Here is a 19774-nt window from a genome sequence, read left to right on the forward strand (position 1 = left end):
AGCTAGATGGTAAAGGCTTTAAAGGACAGGGTGGTTGTGTTTTATCCTAAAGATAAAAAGAAGTCATTCAAGGTTATTCAGTCAGTCTGTCAGTAACCATTTATTAAACATCCTACATGTGCTGGGCACTGGGTAGGGGAATTCCGTGGTCAGATCTATGCTCCACTTAAAGGACCAGAGACCTCCAGGGCTTGACTCTATCATTTTAAAGAGATACTTTCTCAGACAGGATGGGGGAGGAGGCTTCCATGTTATTTACTTGTTCAGAAAAGAGAAGGTATATTATAAATTAACAAATAAAGAGGAAGGAATGAGGAAGATGAAAGGAAGAACTAGGAAGCAGGAATCCTGATGCTGATGGTACCATCCCAGCAAGAGGCTGAAATGGGGGTAGAGGCTGAGGCTTGAGCAGCCAAACTGATTCTCATTAGATAACCATCCACTCTATGGTCCCAGCTCCCCCTCATAAAGATCAAGACACCCCAAAGGCTTTACAGAAGAATCTTTCTTCTCTAAAAATGTGTTTGAGAGAGTTTGTGTGTGTGTGTGTGTGTGTGTGTGTGTGTGTGTATGTATGGCGAATGGTTCCTGTATCCATTGGGATTGACATCTCAGAGGCAGGCCCAGCACCAACGTTCAGGGAAGAGGAAATGTATTTTTTTTTTTAGTGAGGCAATTGGGGTTAAGTGACTTGCCCAGGGTCACACAGCTAGTAAGTGTTAAGTGTCTGAGGCCGGATTTGAACTCAGGTACTCCTGACTCCAGGGCCGGTGCTCTATCCACTGCACCACCTAGGTGCCCCGGGAATGTATTCTTGCATTCTCTGTACCCATATGGTTTTTTTGTTTGTTTGTTTGTTTGTTTTTGGTGAGGCAACTGGGGTTAAGTGACTTGCCCAAGGTCACACAGCTAATTAAGTGTCAAGTGTCTGAGGCTGGATTTGAACTCAGGTCCTCCTGACTCCAGGGCTAGTGCTCCGTCCACTGTGCCACCTAGCTGCCCCTTCTGTACCCATATGTGATCCTCCATGGAAATTAATTTCATTTACTTGTTGTTATTTTTCCACATTAAAAACCCTGTGTAAGGAAGGTGGGCTAGCCATACCAATTCTGAAGCTATACTATAAAGCAGCATTCATCAAAACTATTTGCTACTGGCTAAGAAATAGAGTGATGGATCAATGGAATAGTTTAGGAACAGGAAACACAGTAGGAAGTGACTATAGTAATCTACTGTTTGATAAACCCAAAGACTCCAGCTTCTGAGATAGGAACTCAATATTTGACAATAACTGCTGGGAAAACTGGAAGATAGTATGGCAGAAACTAGGCATAGACTAACATCTTACACTTTATACAAAAATAAGATCAAAATGGGTACATAATTTAGAAATAAAGGATGATACCATAGTTAAATTAGGAAAGGAAGGAGTAGTTTACCTCTCATATCTATGGAGAGGAAAACAATTTATGTCCAAACAAGAGATAGAGAATATTATGAAATTCAAAATGGATCATTTTGATTATATTAAATTAAAATGCTTTTTCAAAAACAGAAGCAATGCAGCCAAAATTAGAAGGGAGGCAGAAATCTGGGAAAATTTTTTTACAAACAGTATTTCTGATAAAGGTCTCATTTCTAAAATATATAGGGAACTAAATCAAATTTGTAAGAATGCAAGTCATTTCCCATTTGAGAAATGGTCAAAAGATGTGAACAGCCAGTTTTTAGATGAAGAAATCAAATCTATCTATTGCCATATGAAAAAAATGCTCTAAATCACTATGGATTAGAGAAATGCAAATTAAAACAACTCTGAGGTACCAACTCATCCCTATCAGATTAACTAATATGACAAAAAAGGAAAATTATAAATGTTGGAGAAGCTGTGGAAAAATTGGAACACTAATGCATTGGTGGTGGAGCTGTAAACTAATCCAATCATTCTGGAGAGCAATTTGGAACTATGCCCAAAGGGCTATGAAACTGTATCCAATAATATCACTATTAGGTCTGTATCCCAAAGAGATCATAGAGGAGGGAAAGGGACCCACATGTACAAAAATATTTATAGATGCTCTTTTTGTGGTGGCAAGGAATTGGAAATTGAGGGAATGCCCATCAATTGGGGAATGGCTGAACAAGTTGTGGTATATGAATGTAATTGGATACTATTGTGCTGTAAGAAATGAAGAGTAGGAGGAATTCAGAGAAGCCTGGAAGGACTTACATGAACTGATGCTGAGTGAGATGAGCAGAACCAGGAGAACATTGTACACAGAAACAGCAACAATTTCAAAGAACTAATGATAGAAAAGGTTCTCCACATCCAGAAAAAAAGAACTGTGGATTCAGAATGCAGATTGAACCATACTGTTTCTAATTCTTGGCTGTCTTTTTTCCTCTTTTATCGTGTTTTTCCCTTGTGTTCTGCTTCTTCTTTCACAATATGAATAATGCAGAAATATGTTTAATGTGATTGCACAGATATAATATATATCAGATTGCTTTCCATCTTGGGGGGGGGTGGGAGGTAAGGGAGGCGGGTAGAAAAATCTTTAACCAAAAACCCTATGTAAACAAATGTAGTAAACTATCTTTACATGTAATTGGAAAATAATAAAATTATTTTATGATTAAAAACAAGAAAAAAATGAATCTTGTGCAGGACATGGGTTGGACGGAGGCTCCATCCTCCCTGCCTGTGGCTCTTGGGCAGAGGGTCAGCATCAGCTGCTGGGCCAGTGAGAGCCTCTTACACAGTGATGGCTTCAGTGACCCAGCCACCTGGACAGACTCTCAAACTCCAGGTCTCTTGGACTTCCACCTGCACTCTGGGGTCCCTGCCCACCTTAGTAGCCCCACAGGTGGAGTAGCCAATAGACCCTAGGCAGGACTGGCCCTAATTCAGTCTAGTGACTGGGACCATTTGTCCCAGTATGTCCTGGGGGTAATAAGTAATGGAGAGTGGGAGGAAGAAAGATGAATAAGAACCTTCCCCTGACAACTGCCCAATCTTGGCAGGTTCACAAGCCTCATTCCCCAAGCAGGATCATCAGGAAAGCTAGTTCCCTTCCTGAGCACCTGTTCCCCTCTTCCTCCCAGCCTACCTGGGTGGGGAATGCTCAGATGCAGCTCATCTGGGACCATTTAGGGAAAGGATCTGAAGGAATCTCAGGGAGAGGCTGGCCTGCCCTTGGAATGCTCTTCTTCAGTCCTACACTGAGGGGTTCAGGACAAGAGGCACCATTTCCTCTTTTGCTCCTCATTTGAGAATATTATTTTCTGGAAAATAGAGATCCATGCCCTCCCTTAGGTGTCACTTGTTCATCTCCTTAGAGCTCTAGACTTGTAGCAATGAGTCTGCCCATCCTTCCCTCTATCCAAAAGATCTTATTAACACAGAGTTGGGGAGGAGACAGAAATATAAGAACATCTTTGGTGTTGGGAGGGCAGGATTCTTGAAGCCTCGATGTCTGATGTCTTGCCATTAGAAAATAACCTTGGGTAATCTGCTAATTATTCCTATGTTGTTTCAAGCCCCTCTTTCTCTATCAACACATAGTCTGTGTAGGTATTCACTGACAGCCATGGACCCAAACATGCCCCTCAGTTCTTCTGCCATCCATTCTCCCACTATTCAACCACCAAGCTCTGGGGACATCCTGATTAGCTATCAATGGGAGACTTGTCCTCATTCCTTCCATTTTTAATTATAAATACATCCTGCTGGTTCTCTGAGCCCTTACCAGTGAACACTGAGTATTCTGCCCCGCAATGGAAAAAATGTTATTTGAGCTTTGATGCAGGAAGATAGGAAGCCTGTTCCACTTTTGAGGGCAAATATTTGTCCCTCAGCGTTCTCTTTTTCATGCTCCCTTACCCCTAGTCTTTCACCCAACATAGAGGGGTCCCAGTTGCATTTGGTCTCCCACAGAGCCTATAAATCAGAAAGCCCTTACAGAGACATGGAGCTCTGGAGATTCTGCCTTGAGCAGAACAGAGGGCAACATGTTGTCCTATGGATTCCTAATCACAGGACCTCCTTACAAGGGAAAGTATGTTAGTATGCCAGGCCAGGCTAGGCAAGGCCAAAATTATGAAGTGGAGTCAAATGAGCTGAGGGCACTGGACTGGAAGCAAGGCTATTCCCAGTTTCTTTGGATTCAGAGTCCTCAGCAATGTCCACTGGGGTATGAGGGGCACATGACGGCCAAGGTAATGTTGGTAGTTTGACTTTTCTGGCACAGGCTGCCTCATGTCTCTACTTCAAGGTGCCCTGATGCCTCAGGTAGGTGGACTGGCCTACCCCCTCTCTGAATGTTGCTTGGTGTAATTGGTGTAGATGACTGGCCCCTTCTCCACAGGAGGTGTTTCTACAAGGATGGATGGCCATGAGTTCTTGGCTGAAAAAAGTAATGAGAGGAGGGCAAGGGTGCTGCCACTACCTGGGCCACTGTGCCTGTCCTGCTATTGGTATTCCTTTCCATCCAGTCATTGTTGGCAACATATTGCAGCATGTTTACACTTGTGATGTATTTATCTTTGGGTCACCTACAATTGTATTGGACCAAATCTCAACTCTAATAACCTGGGTGAAATGTATGTAGTGAATGATCTCTTGTTAATTAACAACCTATTCAGCTTCCTTTCCTTGGCTTGATGTTGGATAACCACTTGTAGGTGATGATGAAGAGGGGGTTCTCATCCACTTGTGGATTGGAATCCTTCCACTTTCTGATCCCTTCCAACTCTGAAATTCTGTAAATACCATGGACTTACCTAGTTTGGGGAGTACAGTAACTACACATGAAAATGTGTAAACTGCCCAAATATAGCACTGGCTTGGAAGAAATGTGTTTTGTTTTGTTTTGTTTCTGAATCCCAGGAATGCTTCTTATTCAATGTATTAATTATTGATCTGGAATTTGGGAAGGCATGGACAAATATTGCACACAATCAGCAGGCATGGAAGGGTGGTGTGTCACACATCAGTGACATCACTTTGGTTAAATGAAGGGGGAAATTTTCTCCTCTTTTCTTCAAGCAGTGTCTGGTCTTTACACAGCCTTGAATAGAAAACAGTGTTTGCCATCCAGAAAGGGATTCTGAGCCTCAACAGCCAAACCCTAGAGGACACAGAACAGAGACATCCCAGTATGGTGCCCTCAAGCTCAATTCAAAACAAACAAACACCAAACCAGCATATTCCCCAATGACTCTCTTCTTTGGAACACTCACTTTACCTCAGAATGGGACACCTTATACCTCCCTGACTAATCTCTGGTAGCCAACCTGTACCTAATTACAGTTGGCTCTTTTTTACTTTCCTAACAACATCCTGTCAAGGCACCTCAGAGTCCAGGGTTCTCCATTTCCTTGGTTCCAAAATTATCTTCAGAAATCTCTTCATTTGTAAACTTAATGAGGCCAGAAAAGTGAAGATTTGGCACTTTTACTTATGAAAAATCCCTAAGACCACACTCTTTTTTCCCTCTGAGTAGTTGCCTAGTGATTCACATTGAGGTTTCCATGCCATTAAGCATCCCCTCCCCCATCCACTGTCCTAAGGACTGTCTATCCTGTTTGACTTGGAATCTCCTTGGGAGCCCAGACCCTTCTGGACTTTTCAATCTCACCCTTTACTCTTTTCCAAGTACTTTATGGTCCCAAGAACATGGCCTTGCTCTTCCTCAAACACAACCTTCCACCTCTCACTTCTGGACCTTTTTCCTGGCAGCCCCAATTGGTAGAAAGTTCTCCCTCCCTCACCTCCAGCTCTTTCTTCTCTGGGGAATTTTAAGAGCAAAATCAAAATCTACTTTGTGCAAGAGGATTTTTCTGTTATTCCAGTTCCTCACCACCCACTTCCTGCCTTTCTAATTACCTTTGCATAGACTCTCTCTGCCTTATACTTCCTTATTTATTTACAAGATGTCTTTCTCATTGAAATATCTGCTCCCAGAGAGCAGGGACTATATTTTAGACTTTCTTTGTGTCTCCTGTGCATGGTATCTTGCAAGGCCCAGGATAAGAGCTTAATGAATGGGCACTACTCATCAACTAACCGCATTCCTTTCCCAAACTCCAAACATGTCCTTGTGCAGCTTTTTCTTTCTTTTTTTCCTTTTCAGGTGCAGGAGTAAATGGAAATTCCTAGTAAAACCCATCTCATTAAATTGGGCCTAGTACTCTAGCCTTTGGACTAATTTTTAGATTCCTTACCCATCCTTCTATATGTAAAATAATTCCCCAAACTATTTCTCTCCATACTTCATCTGTAGGTAAAGAATGATTGAAGAGATAAAAGGTACAAATTACCCGGAGCTCCTCAGAGATCCTTTCTGAGGCCAGATTCCCATTACCCAGCTTCCTAGCTGCCCAAATGCCTTCAGGAAAGAGTTCACTCTGTCCTGCCTTTCCTCAGCCAGAATCTTCCTCATCTAAAGTGCTTTTTCTCCTGTCCTAACCAGCCTTCCACAACGCCATTACTTGAGGATAGCTGATTTCTTCAGGAAGTGGAAGTCGGAAAGAAATCTGGTTTCCCTAAACCCTAATAAGGAATAAAACCATGGCAGGGCCCTCCCCCCCCAAAATCATTAATTAGTGAGATAGCAGGCTGTGGGTTGGAGTCAAGTGCAGAATGTCAGTAGCCTTAGATCTTTCCTGATTCCAGGTCCTGACCTTTTGTCACCAGGAAATATTGCCACTCACACAAGCCCTCTGGCCTTTTAAAAGCACTTTTCGTGTTGTTCAGTCATGTCCAGCTCTTCATGACATCTTCATTTGGGATTTTCCTGGCAGGTCCTGGAGTGTTTGTCATTTCCTTCTAATTTTACAGATGAGAAAACTGAGCCAAACAGGGTTAAGTGACTTTCCCTGCCTCACACAGCTAGTATCTGTCCAAGGCAGGATTTGAAGATAGGAAGATGAATCCTCCTAGCTTCGAACTCAGAACTCCACCCATTGTACCTCCTAGCTCTGGCTAAAATTAAAAGAAACTAAGGACAGGTGGGCGTAGCAGGAATACACATCACACAAAGTCCCAGAAGCAGGGACCTTCAAAGGACCAAGGTCTCAAGACCTTCCCCTGAGCTGGAGTCAGTCACTTCTGCCCCTAGAACCCCCCACACTCCCAGCTTCTTTGCATAAAGAGATCCCCAAGGGAGGGCCTGCAGACACAGGGGCATAAACTAGGGCTGGAGGCAGAGCAGCCGCAGGGCAGGAAACACTGCACCATGGAGTCCCTGTCCCAGCTTCTCTGCGGGTTCCTGATACTCTTGGTCACAGGTGAGAGCAGGGGACAACACAACAGGCAGATGAGCCATTTTTTCACAAGTTATGAGAATTCAAAGGGACTTAGAGTCTCTGGGCACATGAGCCAGCACAGTGACAGGGGGAATGTGGATTCCTCGGAGGTCAGTGGGGTTGGCAGGGCCAGGCTGTCTGGGGGCCAAGTATCCAAATGGAAGGAGACTGTTCTGTTTATTCCCTGTTGGTTGATCATTAATTCCTGCTTTTAGGTTCCAGGGGGGGAAATTGTGCTGACTCAGTCTCCAGCCTCAGTGTCTGTGACCCCAGGAGAGAGAGTCACCATCAGCTGCAAGGCCAGTCAGAGTCTCAAACACAGCAGTGGAAACATTCTTCTACACTGGTTCCAACAGAAACCTGGACAGTCTACTCAGAGCCTCATTTACTATGTTTCACACCTGCACTCAGGAGTCCCTGCCAGGTTCAGTGGCAGTGGTGCTGAGAAGGACTTCACCCTCACCATCAGCAGTGTGGAGGCTGAAGATGGGGCCTCTTATTACTGTGGTCAGTCTCTTGCTCCCAAAACAGTGCTACAGCCCCGAACAAAAACCTCCCCAGCCCAGGCTGGCTGCTCAGGGAGGCTCAGCTGCCTCCTCTGCTTCCGCTCCTGCAGCAGCTGCTGGGCTGCCTGCTCAGGTGCAGGGGCTCTGGGGCTGACCCGGGGAAAGGGACTCAGGGCTCAGAGTAAAGGCCATGGACTAAGAGCTCTGTGCCCTGAATCTTCTTTCTCCTCCCCAGCCATGAGCTGCATGTATAGTCAAGGACAGAATCAGCCCCTTTCAGCCTGGGCCACCCTACTCCATGCTGGGTCTGAGGCACCCTCTCATATTTCCTCTGGCTCCTCACTGAGGGATAAACAAAGTAGAAACCAGAAACCAGGAGCCAGAGGTGCATTCTCTCCTTTCTTCCAAGCTGGATATCAGTCAAGCTCACCATCATTAATTGCTAATGAGTTGTTGTTCAGACATTTTTCAGTCATATCTGACATTATAAGCCCATTTAGGCTTTCCTTGCAAAGACACTGAAATGGTTTGGTATTTCTCCAGCTCATTTTACATATGAGGAAACTGAGGCAAAGAGTGCCCAGGGTCCCAAAGCTAGGAAATGTTTGATGCCAGATTTGAATTCAGAAAGATGAGTCTTCCTGCCTCTAGATCCTGCTGGTGCTCTGGGTACTATGCGCCACCTACCTGCCCTGCTTGTCTTTCTATCCTCATGCTTCACATAGTGCCTAGCACACAGTAGGTCCTCTCTGTACAACAACAATCTATCCAGCTTCCTACCAAACATATCTGTCAGTCATTCAGTCATCTCAGCTGCCAGTTCTGTTAGTGCCCAAGGATGGGGTCCATTTGGGCAAGTTGCCTTCTTTTACCATCTCCTCACACAGTGTCAGTGAAGAGAAGGAAAAAAAGGCAAGGGAAGGGAATTCCAGGGGCTCCCTATTGCCTCTAGGATCAGATCCATAGTCCTCTGTTTGCGTTCAGAACCCTTCAAAACTCAGCCCTCTCCTGCCTTGTCAGTCTTCCTTCACCTTATTCTCCTCCATGTACCTTTTTTTTTTTTTTTTTGCGGGGCAATGGGGGTTAAGTGACTTGCCCAGGGTCACACAGCTAGTAAGTGTCAAGTGTCTGAGGCCGGCTTTGAACTCAGGTACTCCTGAATCCAGGGCCAGTGCTTTAACCACTGCGCCATCTAGCTGCCCCTCCTCCATGTACTTTTCAATCACAGCTTCTACAGAAAGCCTTTCCCAGCCCTTAATTCCAGCACTTTCTCTATCTTGTTTCCTATTTATCTGTGCATAGCTTGTGTGTACATTTTTGTTGTTGCCTCTCCCACTTCCCCATTGGATTGTGAGCAACTTTTAGGGAAAGGACTGTCTTTTTACTATTTTTAAAAACCCCTTGTGCTTAATAAAGGTTTATTGACAGACTGACTGACAGATATACACTTAGCCAAAGGTTATTCACCTAGATGTACCTTGGTCTACAACTTCTGATCCAGCTGAAATCTTGTCCCTTGCTCAAGAAAAGAGTACAAACATGTCTTTGTGTAGAGCAACATGAATATGGTAGTTACAAGGCAGATTACTTTATTCCCTTTATTTCTAGTCTTTTCCCTCTGTTGGTTATCTCCAATTTATCCTCATAGACCTTGTTTGTCCATAGTGGTTCTTAGATAGTCCCATATTTTTCTAGCCGCCTCCTCAATGATTCTTTTATATTTAGACATTCATTCTCCATATCTTTTCATCCTTCCTGTGCCTCCTTCTCATATAGAATTCTTGTTAATGGGGTCCTACCTATCCTTTCTCTGAATCAATTGAAAGGTGGACCTCATTGACTAGAATATGGGGCTGTCTAAGAAGACTATTGTTTGTGTCCTGGCTACTCACTGGCATATATAAAAGCAATATTAATGTAAGAAATGTAAATGTAATGAAAAGATGCATTACAGATATAAGTGTGCTGCAATATGTTGCCTCTGATGACTCACTGAGAGAAACACCAATAGGAAAATAGACCCAGGAACCATGAGAGTGGCCAAGCAGCCTTCTTGCCCACTCCCCCCATTATTTCTTTCAGCCCATGACTCATGGCCATCATTGGGAAACAACTCCCTGGCACCAACTGCCAGCCATCCCCACCAACTGCCAGCCAACACTGGGGCACTAGGATGGAGGTAAGGCTCTTCCCAATTTCTTTGGGTTCAGACTCCTCAGTTGCCTCCATTGTGGTTTGATGGGACATGATGATCAAGGTGGTGATAGTGGTTTGACCTGCCCTGCACAGGCTGTCTCCTGTCTCTCCCTCATGGTGCCTGCTGACTCTCCTAGGGGACTGACATGCCCAGTGTATGAGTGCTGGCTGGCAGTTGGTGTTTCTCTCAGTGAGTCATTGGAGGCAACATGTTGCAGCACACTTACATCTGTAATGCATCTTTTCATTACATTTACATTTCTTACATTCTTCAGATTATCCAGGAGGACACACACAGAAGTTTGGCAGCTGGGGGGATAGTCAGAAGGACCTGGTAAGGACTCTCAGATCCAGGTTCCAGCCATTCAGCCTCAGTAGCCAATTAAATGACATTTTGTGGACCAAGTATGTAAACTGGATGACACTTGCTCCTACTCTGATATGTGTAAGAGAGGACAGTCATCTCCATGTACCCAGAAACTGGCTCACCAAGCCTCTGTATGGGTTATTTCCAGGGATTCTAAAAGGTGAGCAAGGGGGACATTGCAGGAGATGGGGATGTGCCCCTGTACATGCCACAGGTGGCATCCTGTGACAGTCCCTAGAAAGTTGCTCCTTCACAACCAGGCAGGCATCAGGAAGAATAATGATATAAATGTTTTAACAGATTTTATGCCTAAAGTTATGAGCCAACTGTGCCCAGATCTGGAAAGTCCATGTCACACTGGGATACTCTCTTCCAGATCAGTTGTAATGTTTATCAGCTAGGGGACTCATAGAGTAATAGGTCCTGAATGATGATGGTCTGGATTAGAATCCTCCTATCCCCTGAATCTTAATAACCACATAGACTTTCTGAGACTCCATTTCCTTTGCCATAGAATGGAGCTAACACCTACCTTTGGAGGGTCATTGTAAGGGTTGAGACCTAATGTAGAGTGGTTTACAAATTATACATTTTTGTACATATGTGAGCTCTTGCTCACTACTTTGCTCAGACTAGTTAACTAATAGATGTCTACCATGACAAGAATTACCTGGACCTTAACCCCCTTCTGGGTGATTTCTCAGTTTCTTAGTCTAGTTCTAACAATCTCTATTAGTGGAACTTGGGAAAAGGATGAGGAACATGAAGAATGCCTCCTGTCACTCCTCCCTGTAACCAACAGAGGGCATTATTGCTCTCCTCATAGTCACACACTAGCCAGCTCCCTGGTCCCATATCTGGAGTCTCCTGCAGTCTTTGCTAGACTGATGGAATCCCTGAGCCCACGGTCAGAGAGTCTCCTTGTGTTATATGACCTAAGACTGAATCCTGTTAACAAAAGCACCATGAACAGCTCATAGATTTTAGTACAATGGAGTTTTGGTGTGCTCAGCAATCCTTGGAATGCAGGTGGCAATGGATGCGAGTTAAACATTGTTTTATTGAGTGAGGACATCTGTTATAAAAGGGATGATTGCAGCAAGATTCCAATGAGTTCAATTCAATCCAAAAGCATTTACTGAACAACTGATGTATACTCAGCACCAGGCTAGGTTTCCTGAGACTCCTATTTTATCAGATCAACCAAACTGGACCATATTTGAGGAATTCTCTCATTCCTTGTTAATGGCCTAGGCATGTTATGGGGGAAACTGTACACAGGGGTACCCTTAAACTCCCAGCATGGGCCCTGAAAGAGCCTCCAAAGTATTACAACCATTAGTGGCCACAGATCTCTGAAGGGGAAGGGTCTCAGAGCTCCTTCTGAATTCCAAATATGTTTATCTCTGGTCATGGATGCTCAATTTCCTGATAACAAGCTCTTGTTCTAGCTGCTAAAGCCAACTTTGTTTTTAAATATGAGGAAGGAGGGTAATTCTAGCTTGAGAGTCTGTGGACTAAAGCTCCTGACCAAGAATGCAGCCAGAGGGCGGGAGAATAGGACTACTTTCTGAGAAGGCAGATTAAAAATAAACAATCAATACCAGCCTCCAGCTTTTTGAATTTGCTGCCACACTCAGTCTTCTTCCACTGGAGGACTTGCAGGTGGGGTCTGGTGTGGCTTTTATCAGATGATATCATTGAAGCTCATTGAACCCTGGGCTTTCCCGGATCACAGTCCTCCTGAACCTCCTCAGCCAGTACTGTCAAGTGTCATCCCTTAGCTCTTAGCTCATGACCCAGGACTCCAGTACTCTGCCTCCAGTCTATTACTCCCTAAAAGACAGGGCCCCCATCCCATCACAAGGTTTAGTCATTTGTCAACTGATATCAAATTACAAAAAAACACTTATCACCTATAATGTACAAAAATCTGGGAATTCAAAAACCAAAGCAGGAAAGTTCCTGCCCTTATGAAATTTAACACTCAATGGGGAGAAGCAACTGATGTCTACAGTGTAATCTCAAGAGGAAAAGAAGACAGATATGGGAGGAGTAGCAGAGGCCTCCCCAATGGGATAACCGCTGAGCTGTGCTTCAAAGGAAGATGGGGATTCTGCCTGGTAGAGTTGGGGGAGCCTACCTGGCCCTATGAGGGAGTCCCCTGTGCAGGGCTTGGCAATACATGAGGGAAGGCCATATGCAGGAAGAGCCAGTAGGCTGGTTTTACTAGAACAGAGAGGACACAGAGCTGGGTGATATGACATGAGCCTGGGAAGGGAAGAGGGAGCCACCCTGTGGAGAATGTGAGATGTGAGATGCCAGGTTGGGGATTTTGTGTTTTATTCTAGAATCAAGAGGAAGGCAGTGGAGATTTTTGAGAGAGTCATGTGATCAGATTGATTTAATGAATATCATTTGGGTACCTTTGTGAGGTATGGAAGAAAGAAAATTACAATAGTTTCTGATGATGTTACTTTAGAGTAATAAAGCTTTTTTGGTACCTTATTTGTTCTGATGCACATTGAAATCCTGTTGGATCAGTCATGCATTAGGGACAGGGTTAGATTTGATACCTTCAACAAGTATTTCCAACTCAGTTTTTATCATTTTGCAAACTCAGAGAGGTTTACTGTCTGGTCAAAGTCACACAGCTAATAAGTGTCAGAAGTGACACTTAGCCAGGTCAGACTCCAAGACTGACAGTCTTTCTCCAAATATCCTTGGCAGGTTCAGGTCCATCTTTCCCAAAATAGGCTAAGGGAGCCTCACCCCTCCCTCTTCTCTCTCTGTCCTCATTTCTTCTAGTCTAGGTATTATAAGGGCCAAATTTAGCATGGGAAGAGTTAAGTGGGCAGCTTACCATAGTATTGGGGTAAGAAAGGAAACAGCTCTTTCAAAAAACAAAACAGGTTTATAAATGGGAACAAGTTCAAAACACAAGTGAGGTTAATAGAGCTAGGAAATCTAAATCTCCAGGGGAAAAAGGCCCCAGGCACCCCAAACCTGCCTCCAGCCCAGCCAGCTCCAAAGAGCTATCTTTGCCTCAAAAACATAAACTCACCACCACCCGAAATCTGTAGCTTTCAGGAGCATTAGCTTTGTAGTCTCTTCTGTTTTAGTCCGAAGATCAAACTTCAGCTCCTCCTCTAACTGTCCCGACCTTCCTTCCCCATTTCTCTCAGAACACTCTCTAACTGCCTCTCTCTCCCACTGGAAGCAGTGATTCTTAGTCATGCTAAGTCTCCAACTGGTTCAGCTGTCCCCATTATAATCTGGCCAGGCCCATGTGAGTATAGGGGAGTCATTAGGGGAGGCTTAGTTACTTAGTTTCAATAAATGTTCTCTGTGGTCAGAGTTCCTCTTGTTTGTTCAATTATCTTCCAAAGTACACACCCATCTTCTCTTAGGCTTTTCAAGCTTACATTTTTTTCAGTCTGACCATAATGAAGCTAAAATAGGGTTATGAAAACCCTAAATCACAATTAATTCCTTATAGTAGGGACATGGATGATATAGATTATATAGATAAATGATAGAAATATAGTTATCAATTATATAAATGTATGTGATTTAAATGAGTCAATATGGAATGATGGAAAAAGAGGTGACCTAAGAGTCAAGAAGCCCAGGACAAAGTCCTAATTATGACCCAGACTGGCTGAGTTCCTGGTCTTAATCTCTGAGTGCTGCAGACAACTCCCCAGGACTATAAATTGTAGAGAAGATGCCAAGTTGCATGGGGAGATGGTTTTCCTTGAGAACGTATCACATCAAATCACATCTGGATAAGTCAATACCTCTACTGAGACATTCTAGACAAACAAGTCATGTGGCAGACAGAGGCTGGGGTCTACAGTAAGGAAGATCTGAGTTCAAATCTTGCCTCAGATATTTCTTAGCTGTGAAACCCTGACCATGTCACTTCATCTCTGAATTTCTCAGTTTCCTCATCTATAAAATGGGAATAGTATACTCTGTCATTGCTATCAGCTAATAGCACCTCTATCATAGTGCAATTAGAAAGGTAAAGTGAAATAAAATTTTAATGTCCTTTGCAAACTTGAAGGCACTCAATATATGCTAGCTATATGTTTATAATAACAGCTTATATTATTAATGTCATTATTATGTTATTTGGCATCATCCTCTAGAATATGACCATCTTTGGAGCCTGGACAATTTCTGCTTTTCCATTTCTCTCCCCAGCACTTAGCTTTCTGTTTTTTCCATAGTTTAATAATTGATTTTTTGAATGATGGGTCTTTATGCAAATCAGTGTCTACTTTTTTATTCTATCTGCCTTCCTTCATTCATTCATTAGATCTATGTCTTCTCTTACAACAAGACTAAAACGGAAATATGTTTTACCTAAAGGCATATGGATGACATATACCAAATTCTGTGCTTTCTCAAAGAGGGGGAAGGAGAGAAGAAGAGAATATTTGGAAATCAAAATTTCAAAAAGAAGGTTAAAATGTTTTTAAATATAATTTTAAAAGAAAATATTTTAAAATGCGTGAGTGTATTTTCACATATTCATTCACAGTTAGTTGATTGATGAGATACAAGAGACTTGAGGCAGGTGGATCAAACAGGGGGATCTTGCAATCCCCCAGGACAGATGGGATTAGCCATAGGTGAATGACATTCTCCCGACTCCTTGTGTCAGCCTCTGAGCCAGTCACCCTCACTTTTATAGCCTCAGATCTACATTTCTGGTAATAGTCACAGCCAGTATTTGGTATGGGTCCTCACCTTTAGTGCACATCTGGAAGGGGAGAATGAAGTGAATACTAAAGAAGGTAGACAACGTTTTCCTCCATGATGCTCAGAACAACTACAGTAATCTCATTTAGTGACTGCGCTAACCCATTTACCCAGTAATAAGGCTGCACTAGGTTTTCCCAGGGACACAGGCTAAGATATGTCCAGTGTCAGCCAGACCCCCCTCACTGCCTCCTTAAATTGACACCTTCTCCAGCAGGGGGAGGGAGAGGGGCAGGTAGGTACACTAACCTAGGCAGGTGAAGCAGCACCAGAGCCCACAAGCTGTGAGCTCCTGCCATCCCTGCCCCCCCCCCCAGGACTGGGAACTCTCTCCTGGTTATGGGTGATCTCATCCTGTGGCACAGAGAGAAGCCTCCCCTCATTTTTCCACAATCAGTTCCAACATTTCCCACATCAGACACTAAACAGGAGCCTGTCTTTGCTCTTGAGGTCTCACATTGAGGACAGAGAGGAGGGACTCCCCCAGAGTCAGGCTCAGCCAGGGTGACTCAGTGTGACTCACAGGGTCCTGAGAGGAGGCTCAGAGCAGACCTGGGGCTCTTTTGCATATGGAGCCCCAGGGGCCTGCAGGGACCCTTGCTCAGGGTACAAAAGCTTCCTCCCTCCTTGCTGCCCCCTCAGGGCTCTGAGTGCTCTCTCTGCAGGTGTCTGAAGGCCAGGATGGTCTCCCCATGGCAGCTCCTCTGGCTGCTGGTGCTCTGGGCTCAGGGTAAGACCCAGCAGGGCAGGGAAGGGGTGAGGAGGTCACAGGTTTTCAGGGATTAAAGACCTGATGACCCCTTGATGTAGTGGGTGAGGAAGCTTAGGGACAACACAGGTAGATGGGGGCTGAGGAGCATGGCCAGGCCCCAGATCACAAACATTGTGAGATCTGTGGGAAAGATGGTTTATGTCCCATGTTGACAGTAAATACAACTTCTTGTCAATCTTCTGTGATTTTAGGATCTCCACAGAATTGTATTGTTCTTACACTTTGACTTAGACAATCAACCATTTCTGTTTTCCCCTAATTTTGTTGCTTTCCTAGATTCCCAAGGAGCCATTGTGCTGACCCAGTCTCCAGCCTCCTTGTCTGGGTCTCCAGGAGAGAGAGTCACCCTCAGCTGCAAGGCCAGTCAGAGTGTAGGTAGCTACCTTCATTGGTACCAGCAGAAACCAGGCCAAGCCCCCAGGCTCCTCATCTATGATGTTAACAGCCTGGCATCTGGAGTGCCTGCCCGCTTCAGTGGCAGTGGGTCTGGGACAGATTTCACTCTCACCATCAGCAGCTTGGAGCCCGAGGATGCTGGAGATTATTACTGTCAGCAGTATGATAGTTACCCTCTCCCACAGTGCTTCAGGCCTGAACAAAAACCTCCCCAGGCTGCTCAGGGGATTCAGCTCAGAGCAGCAGCTGCTTCCTCTCTGGTCCCCAGGCAGAGCAGCCCCTGCCCTCTGGGCAGGCTCACATCTCCCAGGGCTTCCCCTTTCTGGCCCCACAGGTGCCCTCCTTCCTCACAAAGCCTTGTCTGTCACATGCCCTGTCCCCAAGCAGAGGGGAGGCAGCACAGCCCCATGGGAAACAAGGGTGGGGAATCAATAGAGGGGAAATGCTGACATTCCAAGTCCATTTGAAATCTTTGCCTTCTGATAAAGTGTTTCTCTTGTTGGGAGAATCAATTCATGTTCAGGAGGCTTTGCTCTAGTTCTTCGTAGCAATAATTTGTGTTTCCATGTTTGTTCCTGTGGTTCAGTAGCATGGCTTTCATGATATAGACTAGATTCCTTTTTCTCAAGACCTGGACACGCTGGACTCACTGTGATGGGTTTCTTGTGCCCGGGTCCTGGCCAAGAGCCAAGGTGAATGACCACCACTCACCCAGTCACCCCCCAATCAGGGACTTATCTTTTCCTGCATCTGGGAGGATCATGTCCTTATTGGCTGATTCAGGCTAGTGTGTGCCCCTGTGTGAGTTGGAGTGTACCCCCCAGCAGGCATTGGGGGAGTTCTATGACAGTAGGTGGCAGGGTCACACCCATTCACTGGCCATCTCTGCTAGGTGTCTCTGACTTTATTGCCTGCCCAGGGGAATGGGTGGCATGAAGGCCCAAGGCCCTGTCCATTCCCTTTAGGGCCAAGGGCACACAGATGTTCTCACTACTACTTGTGGGCTCTCTGGTCAGCCTTTGTCCCTGAAAAGAAGAAAGGACTGGCTCAGCTCCCAGGTACAGCTCAATGTTGTCTTGGGTCCCTATTCTCACAATGCTCCCGATCTTTGTCTTTCACACTCATGCACTAAGTGGCTTACATTGAATTTCTTCACATGGATTTTCTTACATGAAATGAGGGTCATAGAGTAAGTACAGTAAAGTCTATACAAAAATAATTTCAGTTGAGTTGGAGAGTGAGACATGGGCAGGCAGGAAAACCAGACATCCTAGAAGAGGAAGTTCTTGAACTCAGCTTTGAAGAATGCTGGGGATTCTCAGAGTCAGATGGGGGGAGAGGGCATTTCAGGAATGGGCACAGCCTGGGAAATGACCCAAAGACTGGAGATGAGACATCATTTGTGATGGAGAACAAGACAGCTGTGTAGTTTGGATTATACAATAAATGAAAGTGTGTACTGTGTAAGTAATCTGAAAGTTAGCCTGAGCTAGATGCTAAAAGACAGAGTGGTTTCTGTTTTATCCTAAAGACAAAAGAAGAAATTTTTGTTTAATCAGCCATTAAGTCAGTAAGCATTTATTGAATACCTTCCATGTCCTGAGCACTGGGTAGGGGAATTTTATGGTCAGATCTAAGCTCCAGGCAAAGGACCAAAGACAAGTAATACTTTACTCTATTTATCATTGAAACATCATGTTTTTCTGAGGCCAGGTTGGGTTGACCTGGGTTACACACCTGGTGGGTATCTGGGGTAAGATTTGAACTTAGGTGCTCCCAACTTCAGGGCCAGTTCTCCATCAACTGTGGCACCTAGCTTCCTGGCAAACTGGTTTCTTTTCCCCCTCAGTAACTCGAAGTGGAATTACCCCCCTTCTATTGTTTTCTCTTGAAGCTGAAGGCCAAGAGCATCCAAAGCAATTTGACCCTTGAAGAAGCAGTAAATGAATAATTCTGGTTAAGGATGGGTTATGGGGGGGTTGGCACTAAATAGGGCTGTACACCAGATTTATTTACAACTGAATTATATTAAGAATTAAAAGAGAAACTAATGCCTATGTTACAGAAATTGTAAAAAAAAATGAAGACATTTTACTAAACTTCTCATACTAGAAAACAGTATATTCTCTTAATATCAAAACCATGTAGAGACAAAAAAATTATAAACATATTTCATTTAATAATACCAAAGCAAAAACATTAAATAAAATCATCACAAGGTATATGAATCAATAAATATATAGAACATAAATCATTATGACCTAGAAGATTTCATAATCAAGTTAGCTAATTTAACAACAAAAATAACAGAAAGAATAGGATTATTTTTCTAGATATGGGTAAAAATTCTGATAAAATGTAGTCCTAAATTTATATTGATAGGTCTAAAAAGCCCAGAAACCCTTAAAAATATGAACTAAAGTACATATTTAAAACCAAGAGTAAGTACTGTTCATAAATGAGAAACACTAGTTTTCCTTTAAAAAGTATGCTAGCACAATATGGTCTACTGAGAATTATTCATGATATACTCTGTGGCCCACAGCAACCCTTCTGTAGAACATAAACCCTAAGATAGTCAAAGACATAAACACAAGTCTAATATAAAGTAAAATATTCATGATGATGCTTTTTGTGACTATGAAGAACTGGAAACAAAAAGGACATCTTTTAACAAGTAAAAGGTTGAACAAACTAAGTATGAATGTATTAGAATACTATTATATGATAAGAAATGGTGACTATGAGGAATACAGATAACCAGGGAAAGGTCTGTGTGAATGGAATTTGAGTGATGTAAATAGAATCTAAAAAATAATATTAATACAACAACATAAATGAAAAAGATGCCTAAAAGGAAATCAAATGAAGAGTAGGTGAAATAACCAAAGAAGGTCCTAAAGAACATATAACGAATCATACCTTTCTCAAGGCCAATAAAAAAGGTGGAGGGCTGTTGAATGAGAATACTTAAGCCTTATCTGATATATCCAATGTATGAAATGTTGTTGCTTAATTATTTTTTGTAATGAAGTAAGCAATTAATGTATTAGTTGGGGGTTCCTGAAGTGTTAAAGGAAAATGCATTTAATAAAACATTATTTATAGCTAAAAAATAAGGATGCGTCTGAATTTGCCCTTGGATTATCAAGAGTTAGTGCATTTAACCAGCCAAGAAGCCTTTATCTTTAATCCAAACATTATCAGGCTATTTGATTGTAATGAAGACCAGGCCTTCATTTTCATATGTTAATTGGAGCAAACATTTCATTTTTGTTAAATTCTATTTCTGAGACTAAAAGGACTTCAGAGATGAATTAAATGATCAGTTCAATGCTGAAAACAAAAAGAAAAACAAAAGAAGCTTCCTTCCCTAGGAATGTGGTTGAGAGGTTGTATGTGTATGAGTGCCCCCTATATCCACTGGAATCGACATCTTAGGCATCTTCTGTTGTGTGA

The 19774-nt window shown here is 43.5% G+C and overlaps 2 gene segments (V, D, J or C); both read left to right on the plus strand.

Annotated features, from left to right (window-relative positions):
* Positions 1–7238: 7238 nt before the first annotated feature.
* On the plus strand, positions 7239–7968 carry LOC122739545. The segment is given in 3 exon segments: positions 7239–7290; positions 7531–7815; positions 7925–7968. Coding segments are annotated over 3 exon segments (381 nt in total).
* A 7822-nt stretch (positions 7969–15790) lies between these two features.
* Positions 15791–18213, plus strand: LOC122739546. The segment is given in 3 exon segments: positions 15791–15877; positions 16196–16649; positions 18210–18213. Coding segments are annotated over 3 exon segments (507 nt in total).
* The last annotated feature ends 1561 nt before the right edge of the window (positions 18214–19774 follow it).

The sequence above is a fragment of the Dromiciops gliroides genome, chromosome 2, assembly GCF_019393635.1.
Source record: "Dromiciops gliroides isolate mDroGli1 chromosome 2, mDroGli1.pri, whole genome shotgun sequence".
NCBI classification, from domain to species: domain Eukaryota; kingdom Metazoa; phylum Chordata; class Mammalia; order Microbiotheria; family Microbiotheriidae; genus Dromiciops; species Dromiciops gliroides.